The 25,574-nt window shown below is 53.1% G+C and overlaps 6 protein-coding genes across 6 annotated transcripts; 3 read left to right on the forward strand and 3 right to left on the reverse strand.

The window, feature by feature from the left end:
* Positions 1 to 99: 99 nt before the first annotated feature.
* On the reverse strand, positions 100 to 1,318 carry P152DRAFT_434609 (eukaryotic aspartyl protease; the record flags this gene model as incomplete). The annotated part of the gene is made up of 2 exons (XM_033677494.1): positions 100 to 812; positions 871 to 1,318. The coding sequence occupies 2 exons, from the start codon at positions 1,316 to 1,318 to the stop codon at positions 100 to 102; spliced, it is 1,161 nt and encodes a 386-aa protein (XP_033535103.1).
* Positions 1,319 to 2,359: 1,041 nt separating this feature from the next.
* On the forward strand, positions 2,360 to 3,241 carry P152DRAFT_481555 (alpha/beta-hydrolase; the record flags this gene model as incomplete). Its single annotated transcript, XM_033681827.1, has 1 exon — positions 2,360 to 3,241. One exon carries the CDS (start codon positions 2,360 to 2,362, stop codon positions 3,239 to 3,241), a length of 882 nt encoding a protein of 293 aa, XP_033535104.1.
* A 1,067-nt stretch (positions 3,242 to 4,308) lies between these two features.
* Positions 4,309 to 6,478, forward strand: P152DRAFT_320854 (FAD-binding domain-containing protein). The gene is made up of 4 exons (XM_033675209.1): positions 4,309 to 4,602; positions 4,658 to 4,774; positions 4,948 to 6,078; positions 6,132 to 6,478. Exons 1-4 carry the CDS (start codon positions 4,394 to 4,396, stop codon positions 6,304 to 6,306), a joined length of 1,632 nt encoding a protein of 543 aa, XP_033535105.1. The 5' UTR covers positions 4,309 to 4,393; the 3' UTR covers positions 6,307 to 6,478.
* An 879-nt stretch (positions 6,479 to 7,357) lies between these two features.
* P152DRAFT_457837 (uncharacterized protein) lies at positions 7,358 to 8,477 on the reverse strand. The gene has a single exon (XM_033679314.1). The coding sequence runs from the start codon at positions 8,435 to 8,437 to the stop codon at positions 7,601 to 7,603; it is 837 nt and encodes a 278-aa protein (XP_033535106.1). The 5' UTR covers positions 8,438 to 8,477; the 3' UTR covers positions 7,358 to 7,600.
* Positions 8,478 to 10,890: 2,413 nt separating this feature from the next.
* P152DRAFT_457839 (salicylate hydroxylase) lies at positions 10,891 to 12,702 on the reverse strand. Its single transcript, XM_033679315.1, has 3 exons — positions 11,610 to 12,702; positions 11,466 to 11,556; positions 10,891 to 11,404 (listed from the first exon to the last, which is right to left on the reverse strand). Exons 1-3 carry the CDS (start codon positions 12,455 to 12,457, stop codon positions 11,084 to 11,086), a joined length of 1,260 nt encoding a protein of 419 aa, XP_033535107.1. The 5' UTR covers positions 12,458 to 12,702; the 3' UTR covers positions 10,891 to 11,083.
* A 543-nt stretch (positions 12,703 to 13,245) lies between these two features.
* P152DRAFT_320877 (polyketide synthase) lies at positions 13,246 to 25,405 on the forward strand. Its single transcript, XM_033675210.1, has 3 exons — positions 13,246 to 13,731; positions 13,782 to 22,490; positions 22,537 to 25,405. Exons 1-3 carry the CDS (start codon positions 13,507 to 13,509, stop codon positions 25,258 to 25,260), a joined length of 11,658 nt encoding a protein of 3,885 aa, XP_033535108.1. The 5' UTR covers positions 13,246 to 13,506; the 3' UTR covers positions 25,261 to 25,405.
* Positions 25,406 to 25,574: the final 169 nt, after the last annotated feature.

Raw genomic sequence — 25,574 nt, forward strand, 5'->3', positions numbered from 1 at the left:
TTCTAAGAATGCTAAGAACGCAGCTAAAAGCGATCGCTATTAACAGCAGCGGACCCCAGTCATAATTTCATAAATCCCCTTCGAGTATCGATCGACAAATCACCATTTCACGTCCGCGAGGCCAACTCGGAGCTTCTCAAAGTCAAAGATAAGGTATTTGTCCATCACGAACTGATCCCCGAAATTCCCGTCCGACATCTCCCCGTATCCCAAAGTCCGCACGTTGAGCACACACGTCGCCTCGTCGATGTTCTCGACGTAGTATTTGGCGGGAATTTCCCATACTTTGTCATGGCCGCTGAAGGCGTACTTGATCGGTGGCAGGGTGTCCCTCTTGTTGCAGTCGACGCTGAAGAACGACTGGTTGCCGTTGTTCGGGGGCCACTGAAGCGTGATCGGCTCCGCCTGAGCCAAATCGACCAGATAGGCGTAACCGTCGATGGAGAGGGGTGCTCCGCGGCCGAAGCTGGCATGGTCGAAGATTGCCGCGCCCCCGGTCGTCTTGTTGATGGCCACCGGCTCATCGCCGATGCTCATCTGGGAAATATCCAGGGTCCAGTAGTTAATCACCTTAGGCTCCCAGATGAAATTTTGGTAGTTGACCCAATCCCAGATGGTGATATCGTACCAATAAATCTTCTTATCCTGGATGAGATCGCGGCGGTAGCCTCCCATGGTTTGGATGGCGTCGTATCCGTGGCAGCCCTCCTTTTCGACATCCGGGCTGCCGTCATAGCAGTAGTGGAATGCTGTCAGGCCAGTTGCCCAGGCGCCGGACTTCCATTGCTGGTAGAAGGTAGATTGATAGTCGGCTGGATACAAGTCAGCCTTGTGGTCTGAGGATACGGGACGAGCACTAGTTCCACTTACGTTTATCACCCTCAAACACGGGTGACATTCCATATACTCCGGCAAACGGGAAAGCCATTGCAGTACTATCAAACGAGAAGTCCGAAGCCTCGAACACGACAGTCGAAGTAGCAGACCCGACTGTCGTGACTTCTGTTGCATGCTCAACCCACATATCCTCGTAGAAGAAGAAATGGTTTGGGTTCCAGTTCATGCGAGGATATCTGTCGGTGACATTGCGGAAAGTCTTCGACTCGGTTTGATTATAATATGGTTGATCGTGGTTCAAGCACGCCCAGGTATTTTCCTCGTCCCCCATACATTTGGTAGTGAGCGTGTACATCTGGACCCAAGTCCAGTCGTTGAACATGGGGATGGTCTGTGGAGGGTTTCCAATCGTGACGTTCAGTAGGTAACCCGCCCAGGGGTGCCGGTCATGGGGGACATCATAGACACCAGGCCTTGACATCGGAATTTGGTTCTTCGAGACGGCTTCCAACTCCTGGGCCAACGAGGGCACCGCCCGTAGGGCCAAAACCAAGGCAAGTGTCTTCAGAACACTCATGTTGAATGTGAATACACTGAAATGAGTGTTGATTAAAAGGCCGTAGCCAGGACAGTCACGATGGAGGACAATATTGTTCCAAATCTTGTCTTGATGACCCGATCATTATGGGGACCTGTCTTGTCTTTTGAATTGCACCATAGCGGAAAATAGTCATCTCAGTCACACCCGATCCCCCGCAGTGAGGTGGAAGGACCACTAACTCTTCCGTGAAACACCAGAAATCGAGTTGAAACAAAATCCGTCAGGGATCTTCGACAATACGGAACTCCGGCACACGGCGGCGAGTCTGATCGAAGTTCAAGTATAATTGCGTCCAGATGGTCTTTACCAGATTGGGATCTCCATTTGCCAACGGAACGAGACCTTTGACCAATCATCGGGGAGCGAAGTGCTAAGCTTTGGACCCTAGAAGCTATCATTGGCCAATTCTCTAGGGAATATTGAGCTAGGCTAAATCTGGACTAGTGGCTGCAACATGTATGTCAGCATGGTTGAGCCGCACTAGAAGCGCGACTGGAACAGACGCGATCACGATGCTTCTAGACCTGAGGCAAATGAGGTACATGAAACTGCTGTCAAACCCACTTCATCTGTCTATCAAACAGCTTCAGCCACCACCTGAAGCTCTCCCATGAGCATCAGCTTCCGCAAGGAGTAGGACTCCCTGAGGATGGAGGAGGCGTGTCGATGAGAGCAGCTGTTTTGCCATCATGAGCGCAGCTCCAGCATCAGGCCCACTGTATAACTGAGGACGAGTTATAATGATATGATACCCAAAGGTTCGCAAGCTCTGAGGCTTGTTCGTCGACAACAGTTTTCGAGGTCTGTTAATCTTAACGTCAACTCTCACGAGACCTCAACGCCTCTCACTGATCCAGCTGGTCCTGGGTTTATTGAGCATACTTTCGTTATTTCGATCCAGCTTCTTGTTATATCCTACCAATGGAAACCGTCCTCCATATTCAAGGAGATCCCTCCTCTCACCTAACTCCCCTATTCCTCGTCCACGCCGTCTCCGGTCTTGCCCTGCCCTACCTTCGTCTTGGGTCAGTGACTCGGGGAGAGGAGTTCCTTGACGCTGGTCGCCCCGTCTACACCATCGGTTCTCCCATCTACAACACTAAGCAGTATCGCCTTCCCTCCAGCTTGGATGAGCTTGCTCGCCAGTATGTGGCCCTACTGAAGTACCAACAGCCCGAGGGCCCCTACCTCCTTGGCGGCTGGTCCATGGGCGGGATGGTAGCAATGAAGATGGCCGACGTACTCCTTTCCTACGGCGAGGAAGTCCTGAAAGTCATCATGTTGGATTCACCTAATCCGGAGGCCACCCCGGCATTCCGCAGTCACCGCGAGTTCGAGACCATGCTCGGGAACGCCTACGGTGCGGTTGCTCAGCGTCTGGGCGTCGATGCCACCATGGAGCCAGACTTCGACTCGTCTGAAGACGACGACGAAGATCTTTTCCTCCAAGGGGGCGAGCTTCTGTCAAGGCTGCACCATCACGTTTCAAACGGCCTGCGCATAATCGCCAATGTCAAGCTAGGGACCATGTTCACCTGCAAGCAAACTTACGACGCGGTCCTGATCAAGTGCACCAAAGCTCCTGCACAGCTATCTACCACTGGAAGCACCCCGAACCTCAGCTACGAGCGCAAGCTTTTCCAGAAATTTTCCTTCCGCGAGAAGAACATGCTGTGGGACCCCCGCGTTTTCCGGAGCTTCAGGTCCATTCCGATCCACGCGGACCACGATGGCATTCTCGATGACATGGCGGCGCCAGAGTTGACCAGAATCTTGCAATCTGTGCTGGAACAAACCGGTTGAATATCCAAGTCATACAAAGAGAATCAGTTACGCTCGTTTAATGATCATCATACACGCTAGAACATGAATGGGGCTGGTGTGGGGGACCCTCCGTTGCATCATATCTTGTTCTGGGTTTCATTCATTAGGGTGTTTGGCGTGGGATAATTGACAGGCGACATGCATCAAGGTGGCTAGCTGGGCATGACAGCGCATTGTAGTTTTAGACGGAATAGACAGGACATTCAAAGGCTCCATCCAATCTATGACAAACAGAATGAAGTGATGAATTAAATAATACGACATGCAGAATCGGAACCTTACCATAGAACGGAGAGACACGATGTGCAGAGAGGCTGACAATTGCGCTCGCTACCAAAATCCGACCTGCTTCCAGCTCTGAGCTCACCTCCTCTGTCGCACGGAGACCAGAAACCTGTGGCGAAAAGGCACCGTTTCATCTTCCACCAAACAGCAAAAGATCTGTCGAGTCAGCCAATGTTTCAATCGCCGCCACCTCTGGTTGGGTGGTGGAGCCGGGGTGTGCGATGTAATCGACGCGAGGGGCAAGGGGGTTGGTTCCGCAGGGCTGAAGAACATGGTGGACTCCGAACAACAACACCACGCCACAGAGCCACGATTTCGGAGAGTATACCCCATCCTCTGATCCTCGGGGATGGGTTTGGTTGCTTGGACCTTCACTGCGACGCTCATGAAATCTGGACCTGGATTTCTAATGTGGAGTACATCGATCAACGGTCCGCTCTATTTTACCAGGCATTCTATGTTTGGATACCTTATTGGTATAGCAGGGACTGCTTTTGATGAAGTTCTAGTTCCGGAAGCCCTGGAGCCGCATCTCCATACCGTTAGTTTTTGCCTCTATGGAACGCTCACATCATGCACATATGGATATCTGAGTCGGGCTCCGCGATCGCCATCCAACACCTCCGAAACTGGGCTCCACGATCCGTTCGTGTGCGCAACCACCTGGTCAACGTGATATTCGCTTCCTAGAGACTTGGAAGAATGTCAAGTTCTTAAAAACTGACTTCGCTGGCGTCGTTGTCAAATCATGTTGCCATTCGATATCAGCTTTTCCTTCTAGACTTCGGTTCGAACATCATTAGGCAGGTCCTATTTTGTAGCGCTTGCGACACATTCTTTGCCAATATGACGCCTTCTAAGGGTCGCTTTTCTTTTCTCTTACCACTTACGTGCTTGATTGGCTCCGTGGCTGCGGCGCCACTGGAAGAGTTCGTGACCAGACAGAGTAACCTGCTGGCCTGTGTTCGCTCTGTTTTTGGAAACACTTCAGATGCTCGAATAGTCGGACCCACGGATCCTACCTTTACAGATGCGAGACTCGGCGAGAAGATCCAGTATGAATTAGAGAACGAACTCGACAGGAATGAGCGGAAGCTAACTTTTGGATAGATTCGATGAATTCCCCTCGTTGATTGTTTTCGCCGAAGATGTTTCCGAGGTCCCTGCTCTTGTCAATTGCGCTCAGAAATCAGGAATTCGTGCCGTTCCCCGGACCGGCGGTCACCAGTAAGTCTAGTCTTTCTTTTCTCTCGACAATGGGATCTGGATTATGCGGTGGTATTGATGCCTGAATACTAAACCCCAGGTTTGGGGGCTCAGAGTGAGGGGTCAATATAATACCTATTTCAGCCCACTACTTCCATCTCGTATCAAGATAGCGAAACCTGACATTCGAACAGCTTTGAAGCCTACTCCACGTTGACAGATACAATGACTATTGACATCAGTCACATTAACTACGTACAAGTTTCCGAAGATCGAAACACTGCCGTTGTCGGAGCCGGAATTCGACTCGGTGCGCTTTATAACGTCCTCTGGAAACACGAAAGGTCGTTCAATGGCGGCATTTGTCCAACAGTCGGTCTATCCGGCTTCTTGTCTAGTGGAGGATTCAGCAATCAAATGCGCGACATGGGACTCGGGATCGACTACATTCAATCCGCCAAGGTTGTCCTTGCAAATGGCCAGCTTGTCACCGCTTCAGCTTCCGAAAACCCGGACCTGTTCTGGGCAGTCAAGGGCGGCGGTGGCGGTACGTATGGAATTGTTGTGGAGTACGTCCTGGAGGTCCTGGAGTATCCGCGATCTAGCATGGTTCTGATCAACTGGAACGAGACCGATACCAATACGGTTCGCTATGATGTTGCGAAGCGATTCCTGGATTGGGCACCAAGGCAAGATCGCCGATTCACTTCCCAGGTCAACGTCTATGGCACAACTGTCCAGGTCGTTGGGCAGTTCCTCAATGCCACTGGCGAGGAACTGACCGCGCTGATCAATGATTCGGGACTCCTCACCATCGGGAAACCAGAGCCGATTATTGACGGTGGCTGCAATCAACTCAATTCCCGTCTCTTCGGATATACCACGTTCGACTGCCAAGCTGATAACGAGGTCGACCCTCTCATTACCAACGTGGTTCCTCAAGCCTTCGAACCAGTCGGCAACTACCCTCGGTTCGGGTATAATGATGTTCCAGCGGACCCTGCTGCTCCAGTGGCTCCAGCCTGGCCACGCTTCTGGCGTATTGCCAAGTCATTCATCGTCCAAAAGGACAACCTCCTTCCAGATGACGCACTGAGGAATGTCATTGACCGGATTGCTCAGCTCCCGCCGGAAGCTAGCGCTTGGGGAGAGTGGCATGCGTGGAACTTGTCCTCCACGGCAGATGGAAGCGATGCCTTCGCCTGGAGAGATCAAGCATATGCCCATCTCGAGTTCCAGATCCGTGGCTCCGACGATATGGACGTACAGAACGGATATCATGACTGGATGGCTGATTTGGAAGGCTACCTCCGGCCTATAGTTGGGTAAGGCTGAGCACCCGAATTTGTAACAGATCCAAGACTAATGTCCCTCGCAGTCCGGCTTCATACACTGGCTACGCCGACTCCAAGATCTCAGTGAATCCATTGGAATCCTACTTCGGCAACAACGTTTGCAAGCTCATTAATGTCAAGAACCAATATGATCCAGGCAACTTCTTCCAAAATCCGGCTAGCATTCCAGTGCGTGCGGAGAATGGGTTGACGTGCTAGATGTCTCGGGAAGCATTGCATGGCGTTGGTTAGTGGTTGAGTTGGCATAGACGCATATTTCCTTGCATATTTCCTGTACCGATGTACATTACGTTTTTTGTATATTCAAAACCATCCAATCACAGTAGGATTCTACTAGTGTCACGAATATCCACTGCACGAATAAATTCCGCAACACTGCAGTGCATTCAAGATTTCCTCCGTGTTGCAAAGGGAGGCTCGGCGGCAGCTATCGGACAGCAGCTTCGACTAACAGAGCATCATCGGCAGGGTTCCCAGATGACGTAGGCGATGCAGGTGCCATGTAGAAAAGAAGGAGAGGTGAATGTTCGATAGGAATCTGGATGATTGCGGCTACCAAGGCAGGATACCGGCTGGATGGAATTCGGAAAGTTGTGGCATCGTGGCAAGAACTCAAGACAGAGTTTCACAGATGCAGGTACCGGATGAACGTTTCAGAATATTCTGAAACGATGTGGCTGAGGGAGATCACAGTTCTCGGAGTCCGAGTCTCATCGGGCCTTTTCGTTGTTGTTATTATTGAGGCCGTGAAGGAGCGAAGTCAAGATTGAGGCTCGAATCGCGGTGGTCAATGCGCAGTGGGGAAATCTGGATTCTGGTGGCTGGTGCATAACTGGCATGGGTGGCACAGATAATGTTAATTTGCACCTTCTATTTATGAAATCCGACCAGACGTGCCAGAGTCTAAATGCACGTGATATCGGCTCTCAGCTCAATCCGTCCAACTTCTTTCCTGGTCTTGTTGATCTCTTCACGTTCAGTTCCCAGAGTCCCGAATGCCCCGAGGATTGGCGCAAACTCGCATTAAGCTTCAATGCTCCATCTCCGACCTATCGCAGACATGGCTACGTGTCCGTATTCCCCCAAATTGACTTATCGCAATTTGCAAGGACCCAAGGGCCCAAGGGCCAAGCACCACGACGTGTCAGCCTTGCCCCCATCAAACTACATCCGAACCACTCCAACAAACGAACCCTCTGCCGTTGAATGCTACCCTAGCTCGTATTTCCTCACTCGCCCCGGTCCCAGAATCATTACAATGTCACAAAATGGTTACAAGAGTCCAAGTCAACTTCGTACACAGACACCTAAGTCGGGCGATTAGATTGTCGATGCTAACCCTAAGCGAACCACCTGGCCAATACTACCAACGCCTGTCGTTACAATGTCCGTCCACGATGTGGTATCCGCCCATGCACCGGTCTATCCATACCCAACGCCGATATATTGCAACATAGTACAACGGAGAATTTAATATCGTCAAAGTCATTGCTCAGAATAGCTCCTGCATCGAGCTACTTAGTCTGTCGGTAGACTCTTTCAAGGACGCTTTGAACTCTCCGCGGACAAATGTTGTCAGTGCGCCGGAGATGTGGCTGCCGTGCATCCGTTGGCGGGAGTAGACGTCAACAAAACGATCCACAAGGCTACCCATGCGCTTTAATTGGCGTAGGATGAGTTGCATCTTGATGCTCTCCTCATCCTCTTCGTCGAGGCGATAGGATCCTAGTGTAAAGGCGGCATCCATGTCTCCCTGGTTAAAGAGCGACTCTTGAGATGACCCGGATACGGAAGAGGAAGAAGAACACGAGGAGCTCCGTTGAGCTGTAACGGTGCGATAGGTTCGCAGAACCTTGGATATTATTAATGACAGGAGGAGAGCCAGCTCCGGGTCTGCCGAGCATTCGCAGTCCACCAACTGAGATATGGCATCGATGGCTTTGCGATTGCGGTCCAGAATCCGATCCGCGCTCAGCGTAGATTGGGCCAACTCCGCAACACCATAGAGGTTTTGCAGAGCAGTGATGCCGAGGTTCATGCAATCATGGTCCTTCGAGCATCGTTCGGGCAACTCTGTTGTCGGAATGACGTCGGGGAATGGCTTGAAGCCGTCGTCGAAGCTCTCATCAGAGAGAGGTGGTGTTGGGAAGTCGTCCATGGGACCCATTCCAGAATGGACCGACGCGGCAGAACCATCGAAATCGAGGTACATATCCATGAGATACCGATCAGGAATTGCCATGGGCGGTGGTGGAAACATGCCCATTGAAGTCTGCGGGGAGAGGTGCAGATCTTCTGGCGGGAAGAACAGCGGCTGTTGAGGGTTCATTGTGTGATCACCAAAACCGCTCACGTGCATCAACTCTGAGGGGCCGTTAGCTCTGCCCTCGCTATATATTTCTGTTTTTCTATGGGGGGTGGCTTACCAGGTGTGCAACTGCCGTAACTGCTGTCTTGGCGAACGAAGCCGTCTGTGAGGCCCTGCTGTTGCAGGGCGGCCTTTCTTTTGGATGCTGGCGGCTTTCCTATCCTCCGAGAAGGGCTGTAGTTGCACGGAAGCTTGAGGCTGGAGCAACGAAGGCAACTAGGCCTCTCCTTTCCGCACTTGACCTTTCGTTTGGAGCAAAGGTCGCAGGAGTCCTTGACCTTTCGGCGAGGTGGTTTGCCGTTGGCCCGAATGGGCTTGTCAATGGGAATTGATTGGCCTTCTGATGATGTTGGAGCAGACATTATGGAAGAAATCTAGCCTAGAGGATATGCACGAGAGACTGGCTGCTCAATCCCACTTATAGGTGCGCTGGTGAAAGGCAGTGGACAAGTCGCATTTTCTATCTCCCAGGTTCGTATCACTCTAAGGTGGTACCGTCTTCGGCCAGGTTGTCTTCCGTGACAATTCCTGGAATTCACGGATGGCACGAGGAAGCAAAGCGGACGGATATGGAAATTCTCGTGTCGAGCCTGCGGACCTGGCTCGTGCTGATTTGCTGGAGGTGGAGGGTGGAGAGGGAGTGTATCCACCGGGTTGGTTAGGAAGCACAACCGCATTTCAACGGATCCGTCATGGATGGGCCCATCTGATCGTTGGTCAAGCTACAGGGTATGGGGCAGGACATGGCGACATACTGCAGGACACACTGTCTAGAGTCGTCAATGATTGCAGGGACCGCTAAAACGGTCCATCGTGGGGGGCAGTGCGAATCGGACAGCCACTTCTACTCCATTCGAGGTCTGGTCCATAGTGAGGGGTATGGCCTGGCCGGTCCGATGTTGGTGTTGGACCCGTCGGTGAAATGGTGGGGCGCCTGATGCTACAGTCCTGGGAATATGATTTCCCAAAGGTACAGCATGCTATTCCCTACAGCATGCTAGCCTCGCTACCAAATTCCATAGCGGCTGATAGCAATGTGCGACGCGAGCAAATCAGCATCTCTCACCGCGTTAGAGACTACTGCAATATTGCGGATGGCTTATGCTATGGACGGATAGATCGATGGTGGCACTCTTATTAGCACGCCAAGTGCAAGGCTCTCTGGGCGCCCGTTGGCTTTGGTGGGAAGCAACATCATTCGCTTAATCGCTTGACATCAATGGCTTGGCGATCATGCCAGGATTAGGGTCCTGACGATGTTGATCCTCCAGCCCTCTTGCACTCGAACCGAGCCTCTATCGAGAAACAATTGCCAGCATTACCATTTGGTCTTTCTCCACTGAGAATCTTGCCGACATGATGTGCTTCTATAAGCATATCTTCGGTTATTTGGTTCATGCTTCCCAAGCCCTAGCCGGCGCAGAGACGAGTCCCGGACACACCCCAGGCTTCCGAACCTCTCCCTCTAGTCCATTGTTTACCAGAATTTCGGTGAATGAAACCGAAAATCCGTTTTCCTCCCCCGGAATCGAAAAAACTCTGAAACCTTAGCTTTTAGAAAACTCTGAAGCCACTCCGTCTGTGGGAGGCAAATGCACCAGCCTTACGCGCACGACGCCGACAAAACACCTATTCTGGTCCGGATCAGCCCTACGCAACTGAAGGTGCAGCGTCATACCCCGTGGGGACTTTGACCACGATACTCTCGGTATCGAAGCATTGTGAGGGTCGGTAGAAGATTCCATTGCATGAGACATTATGTGGTTGGACCACGGATCTCTCAGCTATTCCAGTCCCACCAGTCAGCTCCGAGTAATTCTCGGAGACATGAGACGACATCTCATCGTATCGATGGCTTGCTGACTTTTGCTTCTTTACAGCCAGCTGCAAAGGATCGGTCGGTTGGATGCTCGACTAGTTGGACGAGTTGACTACTGCGAGTTCTCTATCTGACAATTTTCGTCCTCGTTGTACCGTTAGAGACTTCATTAAAGAACCCCTTACCTAACTTTCTGGTGGGTTTGCAGACCGTCGGAGCAGAACCTTAATGGGAATGATCGTCTTTCCAAATTTACACCGGCGACTAAGCCCTCGACCCCAGAGCCCTGCCTAGACTCCATACAATACGGCGATTTCTGGGGAAGGCGCGTGGTCGGCCCGACCGTCTTTGATTCAGTGCTGTTACGGTAAATACGACACTTCGCGTTAGATCGTGATGATATCTATTTTCAGAGTGGCATCCTTGTAACGTTCCACCAAACCGAAAGGGCCATTGAACGTCTTCCTTTGTGTTGTACCAAGACGTGACTGGCAGACCGCCTCGAATCTCTCTACGACGAGCGCAATAGCGGAGGGTGGGCAGTCATCTTCGCAGTTCATACGGCACGAGGACACATTGGACAGGATTGCGGTGTGACAGAACTCCTTTGTACGCCTCTTGCACTATCGCTCGGTTAACCCAAATACATCGAAGGTCCACCACTAAAAGGCACCTATATACCAAAACAACAAAGATTGGAGATTACTAAGTACAGTACTTCCGCTATCTCGCGTTCTGCGACACCGTCCATCCCAGGATCACAATCCTTTATTGGATGACAATAGAAATTACCACAACTCAGCCAATACGGACTCAGCATTATATCCATAAATCCATTGAGAATTCATGGTCGGCCCCATCCACTTCAACAGCGCCCAGATCACCCATTCCTTGATGGACTGTTGGATAACCGATTTGCTGGTCTTCCGAAGGTTTCCATTCTTCGTATTGAAGTCTTGGATCTTCTGGAGACGTGTGATTCGGTGCTGCTCCCAGCTCCGAACCGTCTGGTCACGAAGTTCCTGGTCGAAACTCGAATCATAAAGACGGGAGAAGAGGTATCCAAGTGTCTCCGCATCCTCGAGCGAGGTTGCGCCACCTTGACCGCCCTGTATGCTCGATTAGCAACTGTTCCGGTTCGCGGTCAGAGCCTGTATGACGGAAACATACCGATGGCGGCATTGCGTGGGCAGCATCACCAATTACGATGACGCGCTTCAATGGAGAAGTCCAGTTGGTTCCAGGGGAAACTTGGTAAAACCTGTGTGACTTAGTATTAGTGGCGGTGTGAGACCCGGAACATTGAACACTTACGGCCAGTTGGTCAGAGATTCCGGAGCGGCACGCTCGCACAGCGCCTTCACGATTGGGGGCCATCGTGAACTGCTCGTCAAAAACCGCTCTTTCACCATCTTGGAAAGAGTGGCCTTGTCCGCATCGAACGCAACCCATTCTTCCTTGGACTTTTCCTCCGTCTCAAATGTGGCGAAGTAGCTGATGCTCTTACCGGCGCTCGATGCAGGCATGATTGCGAAGGAGCCGGTGGCACCGAACAGGAAACACGGCAGATGCAGCCCTTGCAGGTCCACATCGGCGAGGTCGCTCATCTCGAACGTACCGGAGATTCCGGTCAGGCCCTGAAACTCGGGCTTCGCGTGTGGCCGGACGAAGGGGCGGACCTTGGAGTGGATGCCGTCGCAACCAACAACGTAGTCCGCCGTAACGGTTTCTCCGTCCTCGAACTCGATGGTTGCGCTGGAGTCGTCCTCGCTCGTAACGCCGACGCATTTCTTCTCATAGTAGATCTCAACCCCGACGCGGCGGCACTGTTTTATCAGTGCGTCGCGCAGCTCCGAGCGCTGGATTCGCAGAGCAGGGAAGTTATAGATCTTGTAACTGCCGTTGTAAACCCGGGCAAGCTCGACGCCTTGGCCGTTGGTGAAGGCCACGGTCTCAAACGCATAGCCAATGTTGCGAACTTGGTCATAGACACCGGCGTGGTCGAGTACTCGAAGAGCATTAGGAGAGAGGGCGATATTGCCGCCTGCGGCAAAGTCTTTTGCTTCCCGATCGTAGATCACGCAACTGATCCCATGCTTCTGAAGACTGAGCGCAAGCGTGGCACCAGCCAAGCCTCCACCACAGATTGCGACTTGGACCATTTTCGCGCAAATGGATAATTATTCAGTAAGTGTTGAAAGAAGGAAATGCAAGTGAAATTGGAAGGAAATGCGCTATTGCGGCCAAATTGGTGAGTATCGCGATATGTTTATGCCATGGTCGAAGTGATATATACAATCATGTCCCGTTTCGACGACCGATTCGGACAGCACGGTCTCCGCTCGTGAACGGCCATCATGTTTCATCTTTCAGCAATCGCTTCGAATGATGCAAGACATGATTTTGGACGGAATCACAATTGCAGCCCTCTGCGGTACTGCCGTGATGTGGCGGCTGTGTACTGACCCTGGTCCGCATGTCGATCACTCCACGGGCTCCGAAGTAAATTTTCCACCTTGAGTATGAATGGAACTTGACTAGCTCAGCCTTACAGATAACAACCCAACGGGTAATAATCTGGAGAACCAACACCGATCCACATGGGAATACCCGCTCTTGTTGTAACCAGGTCCGCTGAGAGTCTGTCATTGGGTGCGATATCCGCACCTTGTCCCGTCTTGTTCTCATCGCTACTCATGTCCTGTGTTTTAGAAGTCAAATCATTTCATTGTCTAGTAAAGTCTTGCCTTATTGTCCTCCAATATGCATTCAATGTCTCATAGTATACAGTCGGATTGGCAGCATTGTCTTTGGAGGTTACGGAGTTCGATTCTATCAGAACGGCGCCCATATGTGCACATAATTGAAGTCGGTTCTGCCGTCCGCAAATCTGCGGAACCGGGATCCCGAACCGACGAACTACTCCATTTGTTGTCCTGCCCGATACTGGGGTTCAGGATTATGGTCCTGTGGGGGTAATTAATTCAGTGGAGTCTGGCCATGCGACTTGAGAGTTATTCTTATCTGGTGCTGGACTTGCTTGACCCTATACATACACGCCACTGCTCCCATCCATTTCCTTCCAAGATATTCCACATTGAACTGATTTCTTATTCCCTATTATCTATTCCCCATCTCTCAACGCAGGCCGACATCAACTTGTTAATGGTTTGACACCGTAATACTGTCGTTTAGATCAACTTGTTCAACCATGTCTTCCCAATCTTCAGCGGCTTCTTCTCAAGCCTCGCTTCAAAATACCATGAACCCCGACCCATCAGTTATTATTGGCATGGCTTGTCGTGTGCCTGGCGCGACAACCCCCAGTAAGCTATGGGACAACATCGCTGAGAGGAGAGACCTCCAATCGAAGATGCCCGCCGATCGATTCAATGTCGATGCCTTTTTCCATCCCAATGGAGCCCATAAGGGAACAGTCAGTATTGCCTACACCATAGACCTGACACAGCTACTGATCTTCACCAGATGAACGCCCGATATGGCTACTTCCTTGAACAAGATCTCGGCATGTTCGATGCCGGTTTCTTTGGTATCTCTGGCAAAGAAGCCGAAGCCATGGATCCCCAGCAACGATTGCTTCTAGAGGTGGTGTACGAGGCATTGGAGAATGCTGGCATCACTCTGGATGAAATCAGTGGTTCCTTGACTTCGGTCTTCTGCGGCAGCTTTACCAACGACTACATGGCAACGACCGTCAAGGATCTTGAATACTACCCCCAATACTCGGTCACCGGAACCGGAAATTCCATTTTGAGCAATCGTATTTCTTATTTCTATAACCTTCATGGAGCGAGCGTCACGTGCGACACCGCATGTTCCTCTTCCCTCATTGCCCTCCACTGGGGCAATGGCACTCTTCAAAATCGAGAGGCCGACATTTCCATCGTCGTCGGCTCCGCCCTTCATTACGACATGAACATCTACCAGATGATGACGGACCTGAGCATGCTCAGCACCGACGGGCGCTCTCGTGCGTTTGATAACGGTGCGAGCGGCTATGTCCGTGGTGAAGGCATTTGCGCGACGGTGCTCAAGCGCCGGAGCGACGCGGTTGCCAGCGGCGATTCCATTCGTGCCATCGTGCGGGGCACCATGGCTAATCACGATGGTCGCAAGGCGGGCATTACCCTTCCCAATCCGATAGCGCAGGAACAGCTCATTCGGCATACCTATAAAATCGCTGGGCTGGACCCTGCAGACACCCAATATTTCGAAGCTCACGGTACCGGTACCAAGGCTGGTGACCCCCGTGAGACCTCTGCTATCGGAGCGGTCTTCGCTCCTAGCAGAGAAGAGCCTCTCTATGTTGGCTCCGTCAAGACCAATGTCGGCCATCTTGAGGGTGCTTCCGGCCTTGCCGGTATCATCAAGACTGTTATGGGACTTGAGAAGCGCAAGATCCCACCGAACATGCTCTTCAAGAACCCCAACCCGGAAATCAAGTTCGACGAGTGGAAGATCCGGGTGCCAACTTCAATGGTCGATTGGCCGGAGAAGAACGGTGTCCGCCGTGCTTCTATCAATTCGTTCGGCTACGGTGGTACAAACGCACACGTCATCCTGGAAGCTTACACGGAACCCGAAACCACCATTCCTCGTCAGATCTTGCCTGGAGCTCTGGCGTCTATGGTGGCTAGCCGTCCATATCTCATCCCGCTTACCTCCCACATTGAGAAAGCCGGCAAGCTCCATATCTCCGCTCTCACGGAATATCTTGATGCGCGCGAAGATGCCAACGTCGCCGATCTCGCATTCTCGCTCAGCAGCCGCCGCACCATGCACCCCTTCCGCTCATTCGCGATTGGACACGACCGAGCATCAGTTACCAGCGATATGACCAACCCTCAACCCCTTGCCAAGTGGACGGCTGCCGAGTCTGGCCGAACCAGAATTGGTATGGTCTTCACCGGCCAGGGTGCTCAGCACTTTGCGATGGGCCGTGAACTCATCCAGAAGTCTCCGCTCTTCAAGCAGTCTCTCGAGAAGTGTGATACTGTCCTCCAAAGCCTGCCAGATGCGCCCAAGTGGTTAGTCATTGAGGAAATGACCAAGTCCAAGGAGGATTCCCGCGTCACCCAGACTGAATTCTCTCAGCCTCTGTGTACTGCTCTTCAGTTGGCTATCGTGGACCTCCTCAATTCTTGGGGCATCAAGCCGGCCGCCACCGTTGGACATTCATCCGGCGAAATGGCCGCGGCTTATGCTGCTGGTATCCTCACCTTTGAAGGTGCCATCATTGCTGCCTACTACCGTGGCCTCTACATGTCCAATACCTCTGCCAACACTGTTAAAGTTTCTGGTGGAATGATGGCTATCGGCCTGACCGAACCCCAGGCCAAGGCTGAACTGCAAGCGTTTGAGGGTCGCCTTGCCATTGCAGCAATCAACTCCCCTTCCAGCATCACCATTTCTGGTGATGAGGATGCCATCCTGGAACTCAAGAACACTCTTGTTGAACGCAAAGTCTTCGCTCGCCAGCTCCAGGTCGCTCAGGCTTTCCACTCTCACCACATGTTCCCGCTTGCCCCCGCTTACGAACGGGCATTGAACTCCTGCCCGCAATTTAAGCCGCAGCCCCCGACTTGCCGAATGTTTTCGTCTGTCACTGCTCGCTTGGCGGATTACACCCAAATGGGTGCGGCTTACTGGGCAGCAAACATGACTGGGACTGTCCGATTCTACGAAGCCTTGACTGGCATCTTGCTTAATGACAACGATGAGCAAAACGTCGATATCCTTCTCGAGATCGGAGCTCATGCTGCTCTCAAGGGTCCCTCTCGCCAGGGTGTCACCTCCTTGAAGCTGGATCTGCCATACCTCGGATCCCTCACTCGTGGTGTGCCGGACTATACTAGCCTTCTCCAATGCGCTGGCCAACTCTTCTCGCTCGGCTATCCAGTGGACCTGGTTGCAGTCAACAAGGATCAGTACCTTTCTGATGGTGCTGTGGTCCAAGCAGACACCGGCAAGAAGCAGACCGACTTGCCAACCTACTCCTGGGACCACAACCGCTACTGGTGCGAAACTCGCTTCACCAAGGGACATCGCCTCCGACCATACCGCCATACCATCCTGGGTAGCCCCATCACCGGGTCCATTGATAACCGCCCTCGCTGGAGGAACTTCCTTCGCCCTGGCGAGATCCCGTGGCTCAATGAGCACGTTGTTGATGGCAAGATCATCTTCCCTGGTGCTGGCTACATCAGCATGGCCATCGAAGGTGCCCTTCGGTTGAAAGGCGGTGTTGAGAGCGTGAAGGCTATCCGCATGAAGGACATTATGGTCAAGTCTGCCCTAATCGTTAGCACTGCTGACATGGGTACCGAAGTCCTCCTTGAGATGAAGCCGGTCACTACGTCTGCGAAGAGTCGATCTGCTGAATGGTACGAATTCGGTGTCTATTCCTATGATGAGAATGAGCGCTGCTCTGAGCACTGCCATGGTCTCATTGCCGTTGATAAGGGCGCCGCCGCTCCAATTGCGCCGATCAAGAATTATCCGGCGCTTGACGCTTTGCGTCTCGAGAGCAACCGCAGCCAGATGCCAAGTTCCTTCTATGCTCATTTGAATGACCTCGGATTGCAGTATGGTGAGAACTTCCGTCTTGTCTCCGGCAATGTTGAGAGCGGCCCTGGATACGCTTATGGGCCCATCACCTACGATCCAACCGCTGTCCTCTCAGCAGAGGAGTTCGACAAGACTGTTTTGCATCCATCGCTCCTCGATTCCACTTTCCACGTGATCTTTAGTGCGATCGAGAGCCGTTTGGGACGTGCTTTGGATGAGGCATACGTTCCGTCCTTCATCCGCAGCCTTGACATTTCTGGCTCCTTCGTCGACTCTGTCAGCGACCGCAGCACACAGGAGTTCAATATAGTCTCCTTCACTGAGCTGCCGACCCACCGCGTCGCCGTCAGCGACCTGGTTCTGACCCAGGGCGACCATCTCGCCCTTGAAATGCAAGGCCTTGAGGTCACTGCTTTGGGCACTGGTGTCAACGATGGCCAGGAGGGCCGCTCGCTGTTCTTCCGCCAACGCTGGCAGCCGTCCTTCGACTCACTCACCTCGTCTATAAACACTCCTTCTTTGCGATCTCTTGCCAGCGTCGTGGATGTTTTCGTGCACCAGCACCCTGACACTCGCATCTTGACCTTCTCCGCCAACTCCGAGCGCGTCACCGAAGTCCTCAAGTACCTTGGCACTGCTGCGCATGAGAGGCGACGATTCAAGTGCCTTGACATCGCTCAGTCATCTGCCAACGGTGATGCTGCGAAGTACGAAGAGATCAAAAACAAGAGCGGCGGCCTAGTTGATATCCGTGAGCCGAATACTGAAGAGCTTTACGACCTCGTCATTATCAGCGACGGGTCTGGTGTTGACCCGCTCCCGCATATGAAAGATAACGCTGTCGTCATCTACGATGGCGCCAACTTGCCGACCAACCCTGACCTCGAACAAGTCTTCTATAAGGACGGAATCCTTTCCGCTTACAGGCGCCCTCGCACTGCCGTGGCTCCTGGAGACTTGACTGTCATTGTGTCGTCCCTTCTCAGCAAGCGCGTTAGCTCGATCATCTCCGCCATAAAGACTAGCGCTCCAGCATCTGTCAACACCATGACCTTCGCTGAACTGTCCAAGAGCTCTCAGCCAATCACTAAGGATGCCATTGTCCTCTCCAGCTTCGATGAGGGCATTGACGACGCTGATACATTCGCTGGAATCAAGAAACTCCTGGGTGAGGTTCAGAAAAACGTCGTCTGGGTCACCGAAGGTGCGGTTATGGAGTCCTCCAATCCCGCTCACGCTATGGTCATCGGGCTTGCTCGAACCGCCCGAAGCGAAAATGATCAGCTGCGCTTGGTCACGCTTGACCTGCCCGTGGACCACCCTGCCAACCGCATCGTCAGCCGCGTCTTCGAGGTTCTTGATACCAACTTGGATGAAGATGAACTTTGCGAACGCAATGACTGCCTCTACATCCCTCGTGTTGAGGCCGACGATAGCTTGAACAGCAAACTCCGCCACGGCTTCGGCAAGGAACCTCGCCTCCAGCAGCTTGGATCTGCTCCTCTTGCCCTCAAATTCGAGAAGGCTGGTCTCCTTGAGACTCTTCACTTCGCTGAGGATGAGCAGATCGTCGACAATGACCTTGGCCAAGATGAGCTGGAGATTGAAGTCCGCGCTGCGCCTGTTAACTTCCGTGATGTTGCTGCTGCCACTGGAAGCATTGAAGACAACAAGCTTGGTGACGAATGCGCTGGAGTGGTCCTACGCATCGGCTCAGCTGTCAGCAAGGAGCAATTCCAGGTCGGCGATCGTGTCATTGCTCTCCGACCTGGTCAGGGTGCGCACAAGACTATTGTCCGCAATCCAGCTAGCTTGTGCCATAAGTTGACCGGACCGACCACCTTCGCGACTGTCTCTACCATGCCACTCATCCTCTGCACGGCGTACTACTCCCTCCTTGAAGTTGGCCGCCTCGGCGCAGGTGACACAGTCCTCATCCACTCTGCCGCTGGCGGAGTTGGACAGATGGCTATCCAACTTGCTCGCCGCCAAGGCGCTCGCGTCCTTGCTACTTGCAGCACAAAGGCGAAGCGTGACCTTCTTCGCAACAAGCTCGGTGTTCCGGATGATCAGATCTTCTCATCCACCGACGACTCCTTCGTGGCTGGTGTCCTGAAGGCAACCAACGGCCAAGGTGTTGATGTTGTTCTCAACAGCTTGTCTGGTCCTCTACTCCAAGCCACTTGGGAGTGCATGAATGCTTTCGGACGATTTGTTGAGATCGGCAACAAAGACATCTCTCAGAATTCCAAGATCAGCATGGATCCCTTCCGCCGAAGCGTTACCTTCTCTTCCGTCGACCTGAAGACTATGTATGAGTGCAACAAGTCCCTTCTGTCTCGTATTTTCAATCAATGCTGCAAATTGGTCAATAATGGCGAGATTGTCCCGCCAGAGAGCATCTACGAGTTCTCATATGGTGAGGCCGAAAAGGCTTTCCGGATGGTACTAACTCGCACCCACCCCGGCAAGGCTGTCCTTGTCCCCAGCAAGGACGACATGGTCATGGTTACGCCTACGAAGTTCCGTGCCCGTCAGCTCTTTTCCACTGAGAAGACCTACCTACTTGTCGGCGGCCTTGGTGGCCTGGGCCGAACACTGGCTGAATGGATGATCCGAAAGGGTGCAACAAAAATTGCATTCCTCTCCCGGTCTGGAACCAACAAATCTGAAGCCAAGCAAACCGTCGACTGGCTCCTGTCTAGAAACGTCAGTGTTTCCGTCCATAAGGGAGATGTCAGCATTCTTGCCGACGTTGAGGAATGCATCAAGGCTATTGGTCCTTCCTTGGCTGGTATCTTCCAGGCTGCAATGGTCCTCCAAGACGCACCTTTGGAGAGCATGACCTACAACCAGTGGACTACCTGCACCAAGCCCAAATGCCTCGGAACGTACTATCTGCACCGCGCCACGCTGAAGTTGAACTTAGATTTCTTCGTCTGCTTCTCGTCTGTCGCCAACCCGCTTGGAAGCAAGGCGCAAGCAAATTATGCGGCTGCTAACCACTACCTCGACTCATTAATGCGCCTGCGTCGTGAGATGGGTCTTGTCGGCACCTCTATGAACGTCGGTGCAATCACTGGCATCGGTGTCATTGCCCACGATGTTGCCCTTCAAAAGGTTATGGAGCGTCTCGGAATGGATCTTGTCAACGAAGAGGAACTCCTCTACCAGATCGAGACTGCGGTCACCTCCGACTGCTCCAAAGCCGATACTCGCGGCACTGACCAGCACACCCTGATCACAGGCATCAACCTCAAGCGCAATGATGTTTACTGGGCCACCAAGCCGTTGCTTCGCAACCTTTATGCAAACCATGACTTTGTCGCTCGTGACACGGGCGGTGACGGTAAGAACTTGACTGCAATGCTTGCAGCAGCGAAGACTATCGAGGAGAAGACTCCAATCCTCCTCGAGGCCTTCATTGAGAAGATTGCGGCAGTCCTTGCTGTGCCCGTTGACAACATAATGGCCACCAACCCGCTCTCCAGCTACGGTCTTGACTCAATCGTTGCGGTTGAATTCAGGAAGTGGTTCAGGAAGGTCATTGACGTCGACGTTGCTCTCTTCGACGTTCTTGGTGCCAAATCTATCCAGGTTTTGGTGCAGAAGGCTGCCAGTCTGATCTCCACCGCACCGGCACCCGGAGCCGAGAAGGCCGAAAAGAAGGAGAAAGCGGCTGAAGTCAAGACTGAGAGCATTGATGCTGCCATCATCCCGAAGGCTGATCTTTCCAAGCCGATTCCGATGTCAACCTTCCAGTCTCGCCTGTGGTTCGTCCACAATTTCCTGGAGGACAAATCGTTCTTGAACTTGCCATTGATTATGCACATCAAGGGCAAGCCGAACATGGAAATCTTCCTCCAGGCCTTCCAGGAGATGGTTCGCCGCAACCCCATCCTGACCACTGCGCACTTCGAAGGTGACGAATTTGCCGAGCAGAGACCCAACCCCGACTTCGAGACCGAAATCAGCATGCGTGACCTCTCTCAAGACCCCGATCCAAAGGGAGCTCTGGAGGCGTTCATTGCCTACAATCGCCGCATCGAGTTGAACATCGAAGAGGGTGAGGTTTTCTCCGCTGCCATGGCCAAACTGGGTGAGGACCAGTATGTCATGGTCAACATGTTCCATCACATCGCTGTTGATCGTGGTTCCTCCAAGCCATGGATGGACCGCTTCGCTGTCATGTACGATGCCATGCGAACCGGCAAGGATATCGCTTCCCTCGCCACTCCGAGCGTCTCGTATGCCGATTTCACTGTTTGGCATAATGAGCTCTTGGCTTCCCCTGCGATTCAAGAGCATGTGGACTTCTGGAAGAACTCCCTCAAGGGAGCACCCGACGCTGTCAAGTTACTACCATTCTCGAAGGTCCCTGAGCGCCCGCAACGCGCCATTCCTCAGCGCGCTGTGCACAGGGCTGTCCTTGGAGCCCAGCTTCTCAACCGCATGAAGCGCATCTGCGCCCAGTCGAATGCCACGCCGTTCCACTTCCTCATGGCCGCCTTCCGTGCCTTCCTCTTCCGCTACACCGAGGATAAGGACATTGTCATGCTCATGATTGATGGCAACCGACCTCATCCAGATCTCGACGAGCTCACGGGGTTCTTCGTGAACATGATTCCTCTCCGCCACCAGGATGACTGCTCCGAAATGGCCTTCGATGAGCTCTTGGCACTTTCCTCCGAACGCACGCTCACTGCCATGCAACACACTAGTGTTCCGTTCGATGCCATTGTTGATTTCATGGAAGTGCCGAAGAAGCCAGAGCACTTCCCTCTTGGACAAGTTGCCATTAACTACCAGGTCCATGGCGACTGGCCTCCGTACCACACCGAGGACTTTGATATCACCAAGATCGAATCCGATGATATCCCGACCGCTTGTGAGCTACAGCTGGAAGCATTGGAAGAGACCGACAAGGGACTGAGCCTCCGTATGGAGTACTCCACTCCTCTCTATAGAGATGCGGACATGGAACGATTCCTTGACAACTTCTTGACCTTCTTGAGCGCCTCCATTCGCGACCACCGTCAACCCATCGCGGAGATCCCTTTGTGCGGTGATAAAGAGCTGACGCTTCTGAAGGAGAAGTTTTGGAACCAGGAGTATGTCCCAAATTACTGGGGAGACGTCTCGATCCTGGAGCGCATCCACAACTTTGCCGAAGCTACTCCTCACAAGACAGCAGTTAAGTCTTCGAACGGAGACTCCGTCACCTATGCACAGTTGGCTCAAAGAGCGGGCTCACTGGCAAAGCACTTGCGTGATAACGGCGCGACCGATCAGGATGTGATCGGTGTCCTTGCCGTTCCAGGCGTGGAACAGATCATTGGCATCGTCGCTGCATTGATCAACGGCGGCGCGTATCTGCCCATGGACCCTGAATTTGCGGTCGACCGACTTGCCTTCATGGCCAGCGATGCCAACACCCGCTTCATACTGACCAGCGGCGAACTTAGCAAGGAAGTCTCCAAGATCGCAGAGAAGTGCACCAACTCTCCCCAGTACATTCGCGTTGCAGATGCCTGCTCTGGAGCGGAGGTCCTTGCCTACAACAAGACACCGGATTCGAAGAATCCTTTCTACATGATCTATACTTCGGTTGGTTAATCTCAATTCGCCTCGAACAAGGACTGACCTTGAACAGGGGAGTACTGGAAAGCCCAAGGGTGTGGTGCTTACTCATGGTGGCACCCAAGGCATGCTGAGCAATCTGAATCATGATTTTGGATTCTGTGCCAGTGACAAGATGCTGCACCAGTCTTCAATGTGCTTTGATCTCTCGGTCACCCAGATCTTCACTGGTCTCACCGCAGGTGGAACGCTTTGCGTTGCCTCCCGCGATACTCGCAGAGATCCCACATCCCTTGCCGACTTCATCAATGTCGAAGCCTTGACCTTCACTTACTTCACGCCCACTCACTTCACTTTGCTGCTCGAGCAGAATGCGGAAGCTCTCAAGGCCAACAAGGCCTACCGCATTGCGTTCTTCGCCGGTGAGCGCTTCCCCGTCCGTGTTGCGAAGGCCTTCTACGACCTTGGAACTCCAGCGACCGCGTACAACTTGTGGGCTCCATCGGAGACCACTGTCCAGAACACCAAGCACACCATTTTGTACCCCAAGGAGGGCGATGTTGATGTCCCGATCGGCTTCCCTCTCGCCAATAACCACCTGTACCTCTGCGACAACCGCATGCAGCCTCTCCCGTTCGGTTTCATCGGAGAAATCTGTGTCGGTGGGGTCCAGACCGGTGCCGGCTACCTCAATCGGCCTGAGAAAACCGCTGAGACCTTCGTTCTTGATCCCTTTGCTACCGACGATGACATTGCCCAGGGATGGACTCACGTCTTCCGGACCGGTGACCGTGGCCGGTACCGACCTGATGCTCAACTTGAGTTCCATGGCCGTCTTGCCGGTGACAAGCAGATCAAGCTTCGAGGATTCCGCATTGATCTAGGCGAGGTCGAGCAACGCCTCTACAGCGAGTCCCAAAAAAACAGTGTGAACGGTCTTGCTGATGTCGCTGTCGTTGCCCGCAACTTCAGTGCCGAGTCTGAGGATTCTGCCATGGATGAGCGCCAGCTCGTGGCATACCTGATCGCCAAGTCTCCCGTGGCTGCTAGCCAGCGAAAGGCCTACGTCACCAAGATCCACGCGGCCATCGCTGAGAACCTCAACTCCTACATGCTGCCCAATGGCTACGTGTTCTTGGACAATATGCCTCAGCTACCTTCCGCCAAGGTCGATCGTCAGAACCTCCTCCAGCGTGACCTTGATTTGGTCTTCCCTTCCAGCATTCAGAGCGCCGTCGAGCAAGCTGTTGAAGAGGAAGAGGAGAAGACTGACGAGGTTGAGAACAAGCTCGAAGACGACGTCCTGAAGCTCTTTAGGGACGTCCTCGGCGCTGGACGCACCATCGAGCTTAATGATAACTTCTTCGAGCGCGGTGGTAACTCCATCCTCATGGTCCGTCTTCAGTCTAAGCTGAAGAGGACATATAAGATCGCCCCTCCACTACCAGAGATGGTCAAGAAGCCTTTCCCTTCCGCTCTGGTCGAGTTCCTTCGTAACAAACTCAGCGGCGGCAATGCTAAAACCTCCTCCAGCATGATCAGCTGGAGCAAGGAGGCCATGCTGCCATTCGATGGTCGTTACATCCCTCGCTATGGCACTCCAGCCGTTGATCGCTCTTCCATCTCTGGTGTTCTCTTGACTGGTGCCGAGTCATACATTGGTCTCCATCTGCTGGCTCAGCTCCTCGCTGAGAACCCCTCTGTCCACGTTCACGTCCTCGGTTCCGCTGCACAAATTACCATGGCCGACCTTGAAGCCCAGTTCGTCAAGTATCAGCTGTTCTCCAAGGCCATCACCAAGGATGAGCTTGTCGACCGTGTCTCCGTGGTATCAGGCTATCTCGGACCGGATCATTTCGGCCTCAACAAGCAGGACTTCAAAAAGCTCGCTCGGAATATTCAGTCCATCTATCATCTCGGTGGCATGGTCTCACTTCTCCAAAGCTACTCCAGCCTTCGTGAGCATAACGTCAAGCCCATCTTGGATCTCCTCGAGCTCGCCAGTCAGGGTGACTCCCTCACTGAGCTGGTGTACCTTTCCACATGGTCTGTCCTTCACCTTCAAGCCTGGAAGGGCAGCAAGCGCACCAGCGACTCCATCATCACCACAGAAGAGCCATCCATGCTCTTCACTCCTCCGGAGTCCGAGGAATACGGCTACTTCAAGACCCGATGGGTGGCTGAGAACCTGCTTCAACAAGCCGCCTCCCGGGGCTTCCCCGTCACCATCGCCCGCTCCTCCGCCGTCAGCGCTAGCACCACAACCAACGCCCCCGAGCCCGCCGACGGATTCATCTCCCGCATGATCCTCGACATGATCGACTCCGGTCTTGTCCCGGAGATGAAGGGCGCCGATGCCTCCGCTCCTCCCTCCGCCATCGACTTCGTCCCCGTCGACTACCTGGTGAGCACTCTGGTGACTCTCACCTCCGAGCAGAAACTGCGACCACTCCCCGGCATGCCCGACATCCGCCACATCGGCAACGTCGCGCCCATGAAGCTTTCGGACCTCCCTGCCGTCGTTGACCACGTGCGGCCCAGGAAGGGAGGCGCGAAGCTTGTGCCGCTCGAGCAGTGGCTGACCGCCATGGAGAATCAGGGAAGCGGTGGCGATGCGGATGGCGAGACGATCAAATACACCGTGCTGAGCGAGTTCTTGAGGAATGGGCATGTGATGTTCGCGTTGGATCAGAGCAAAACAGAGAGGGCTTTGAGGGATGTGCCCGAGGATGTGCAATGCCCGCCGGTTAATGCGGCATTCTTGAAGGACATGTGGCTCAGGGCACATTCGGGCTGAGCGATGATGAAAACCAAATATTGGATACTCCCCCCACTAATGTTTTTCCTTTGTATGGGTTGGTTCGGCGGTAACTGATGGCGTTGGGGTTGACTTGGTGAATGGCCTGTCATGATTTCGGGCGCAATGGGTTGGGGAATGTGGCGCACTCCCTTTGGAATAAATTGTAATGCTTGTTGTTCTTTGAAATACGATTGCTCATCTTCATAAACACGGTTTCCAGTCCTTGGTTGTGAGGTCTGTATGTATCCTTCGACGCCACGACGCGTCGATTCATCACACGCGGTGCATGTCTGAGTCTGTTCCCTGTCCTT

This window comes from Eremomyces bilateralis, assembly GCF_010015585.1.
Source record: "Eremomyces bilateralis CBS 781.70 unplaced genomic scaffold P152scaffold_7, whole genome shotgun sequence".
Taxonomy (NCBI): Eukaryota; Fungi; Ascomycota; class Dothideomycetes; order Eremomycetales; family Eremomycetaceae; genus Eremomyces; species Eremomyces bilateralis.

What these genes read in the sequence shown, in the direction of transcription:
- P152DRAFT_320877 (XM_033675210.1), top strand. Translation starts at nt 13,507, where the DNA reads ATGTCTTCCCAATCTTCAGCGGCTTCTTCTCAAGCCTCGCTTCAAAAT. An exon ending in ATGGAGCCCATAAGGGAACA is followed by an intron (nt 13,732 to 13,781) that starts GTCAGTATTGCC and finishes GATCTTCACCAG; the next exon opens with ATGAACGCCCGATATGGCTA. An exon ending in TCTACATGATCTATACTTCG is followed by an intron (nt 22,491 to 22,536) that starts GTTGGTTAATCT and finishes GACCTTGAACAG; the next exon opens with GGGAGTACTGGAAAGCCCAA.
- P152DRAFT_320854 (XM_033675209.1), top strand. Translation starts at nt 4,394, where the DNA reads ATGACGCCTTCTAAGGGTCGCTTTTCTTTTCTCTTACCACTTACGTGC. An exon ending in CCCCGGACCGGCGGTCACCA is followed by an intron (nt 4,775 to 4,947) that starts GTAAGTCTAGTC and finishes ACATTCGAACAG; the next exon opens with CTTTGAAGCCTACTCCACGT. An exon ending in TACCTCCGGCCTATAGTTGG is followed by an intron (nt 6,079 to 6,131) that starts GTAAGGCTGAGC and finishes TGTCCCTCGCAG; the next exon opens with TCCGGCTTCATACACTGGCT.
- P152DRAFT_457839 (XM_033679315.1), bottom strand. Translation starts at nt 12,457, where the DNA reads ATGGTCCAAGTCGCAATCTGTGGTGGAGGCTTGGCTGGTGCCACGCTT. An exon ending in GAATCTCTGACCAACTGGCC is followed by an intron (nt 11,557 to 11,609) that starts GTAAGTGTTCAA and finishes TAAGTCACACAG; the next exon opens with GTTTTACCAAGTTTCCCCTG. An exon ending in CCCACGCAATGCCGCCATCG is followed by an intron (nt 11,405 to 11,465) that starts GTATGTTTCCGT and finishes TCGAGCATACAG; the next exon opens with GGCGGTCAAGGTGGCGCAAC.
- P152DRAFT_457837 (XM_033679314.1), bottom strand. Translation starts at nt 8,437, where the DNA reads ATGAACCCTCAACAGCCGCTGTTCTTCCCGCCAGAAGATCTGCACCTC.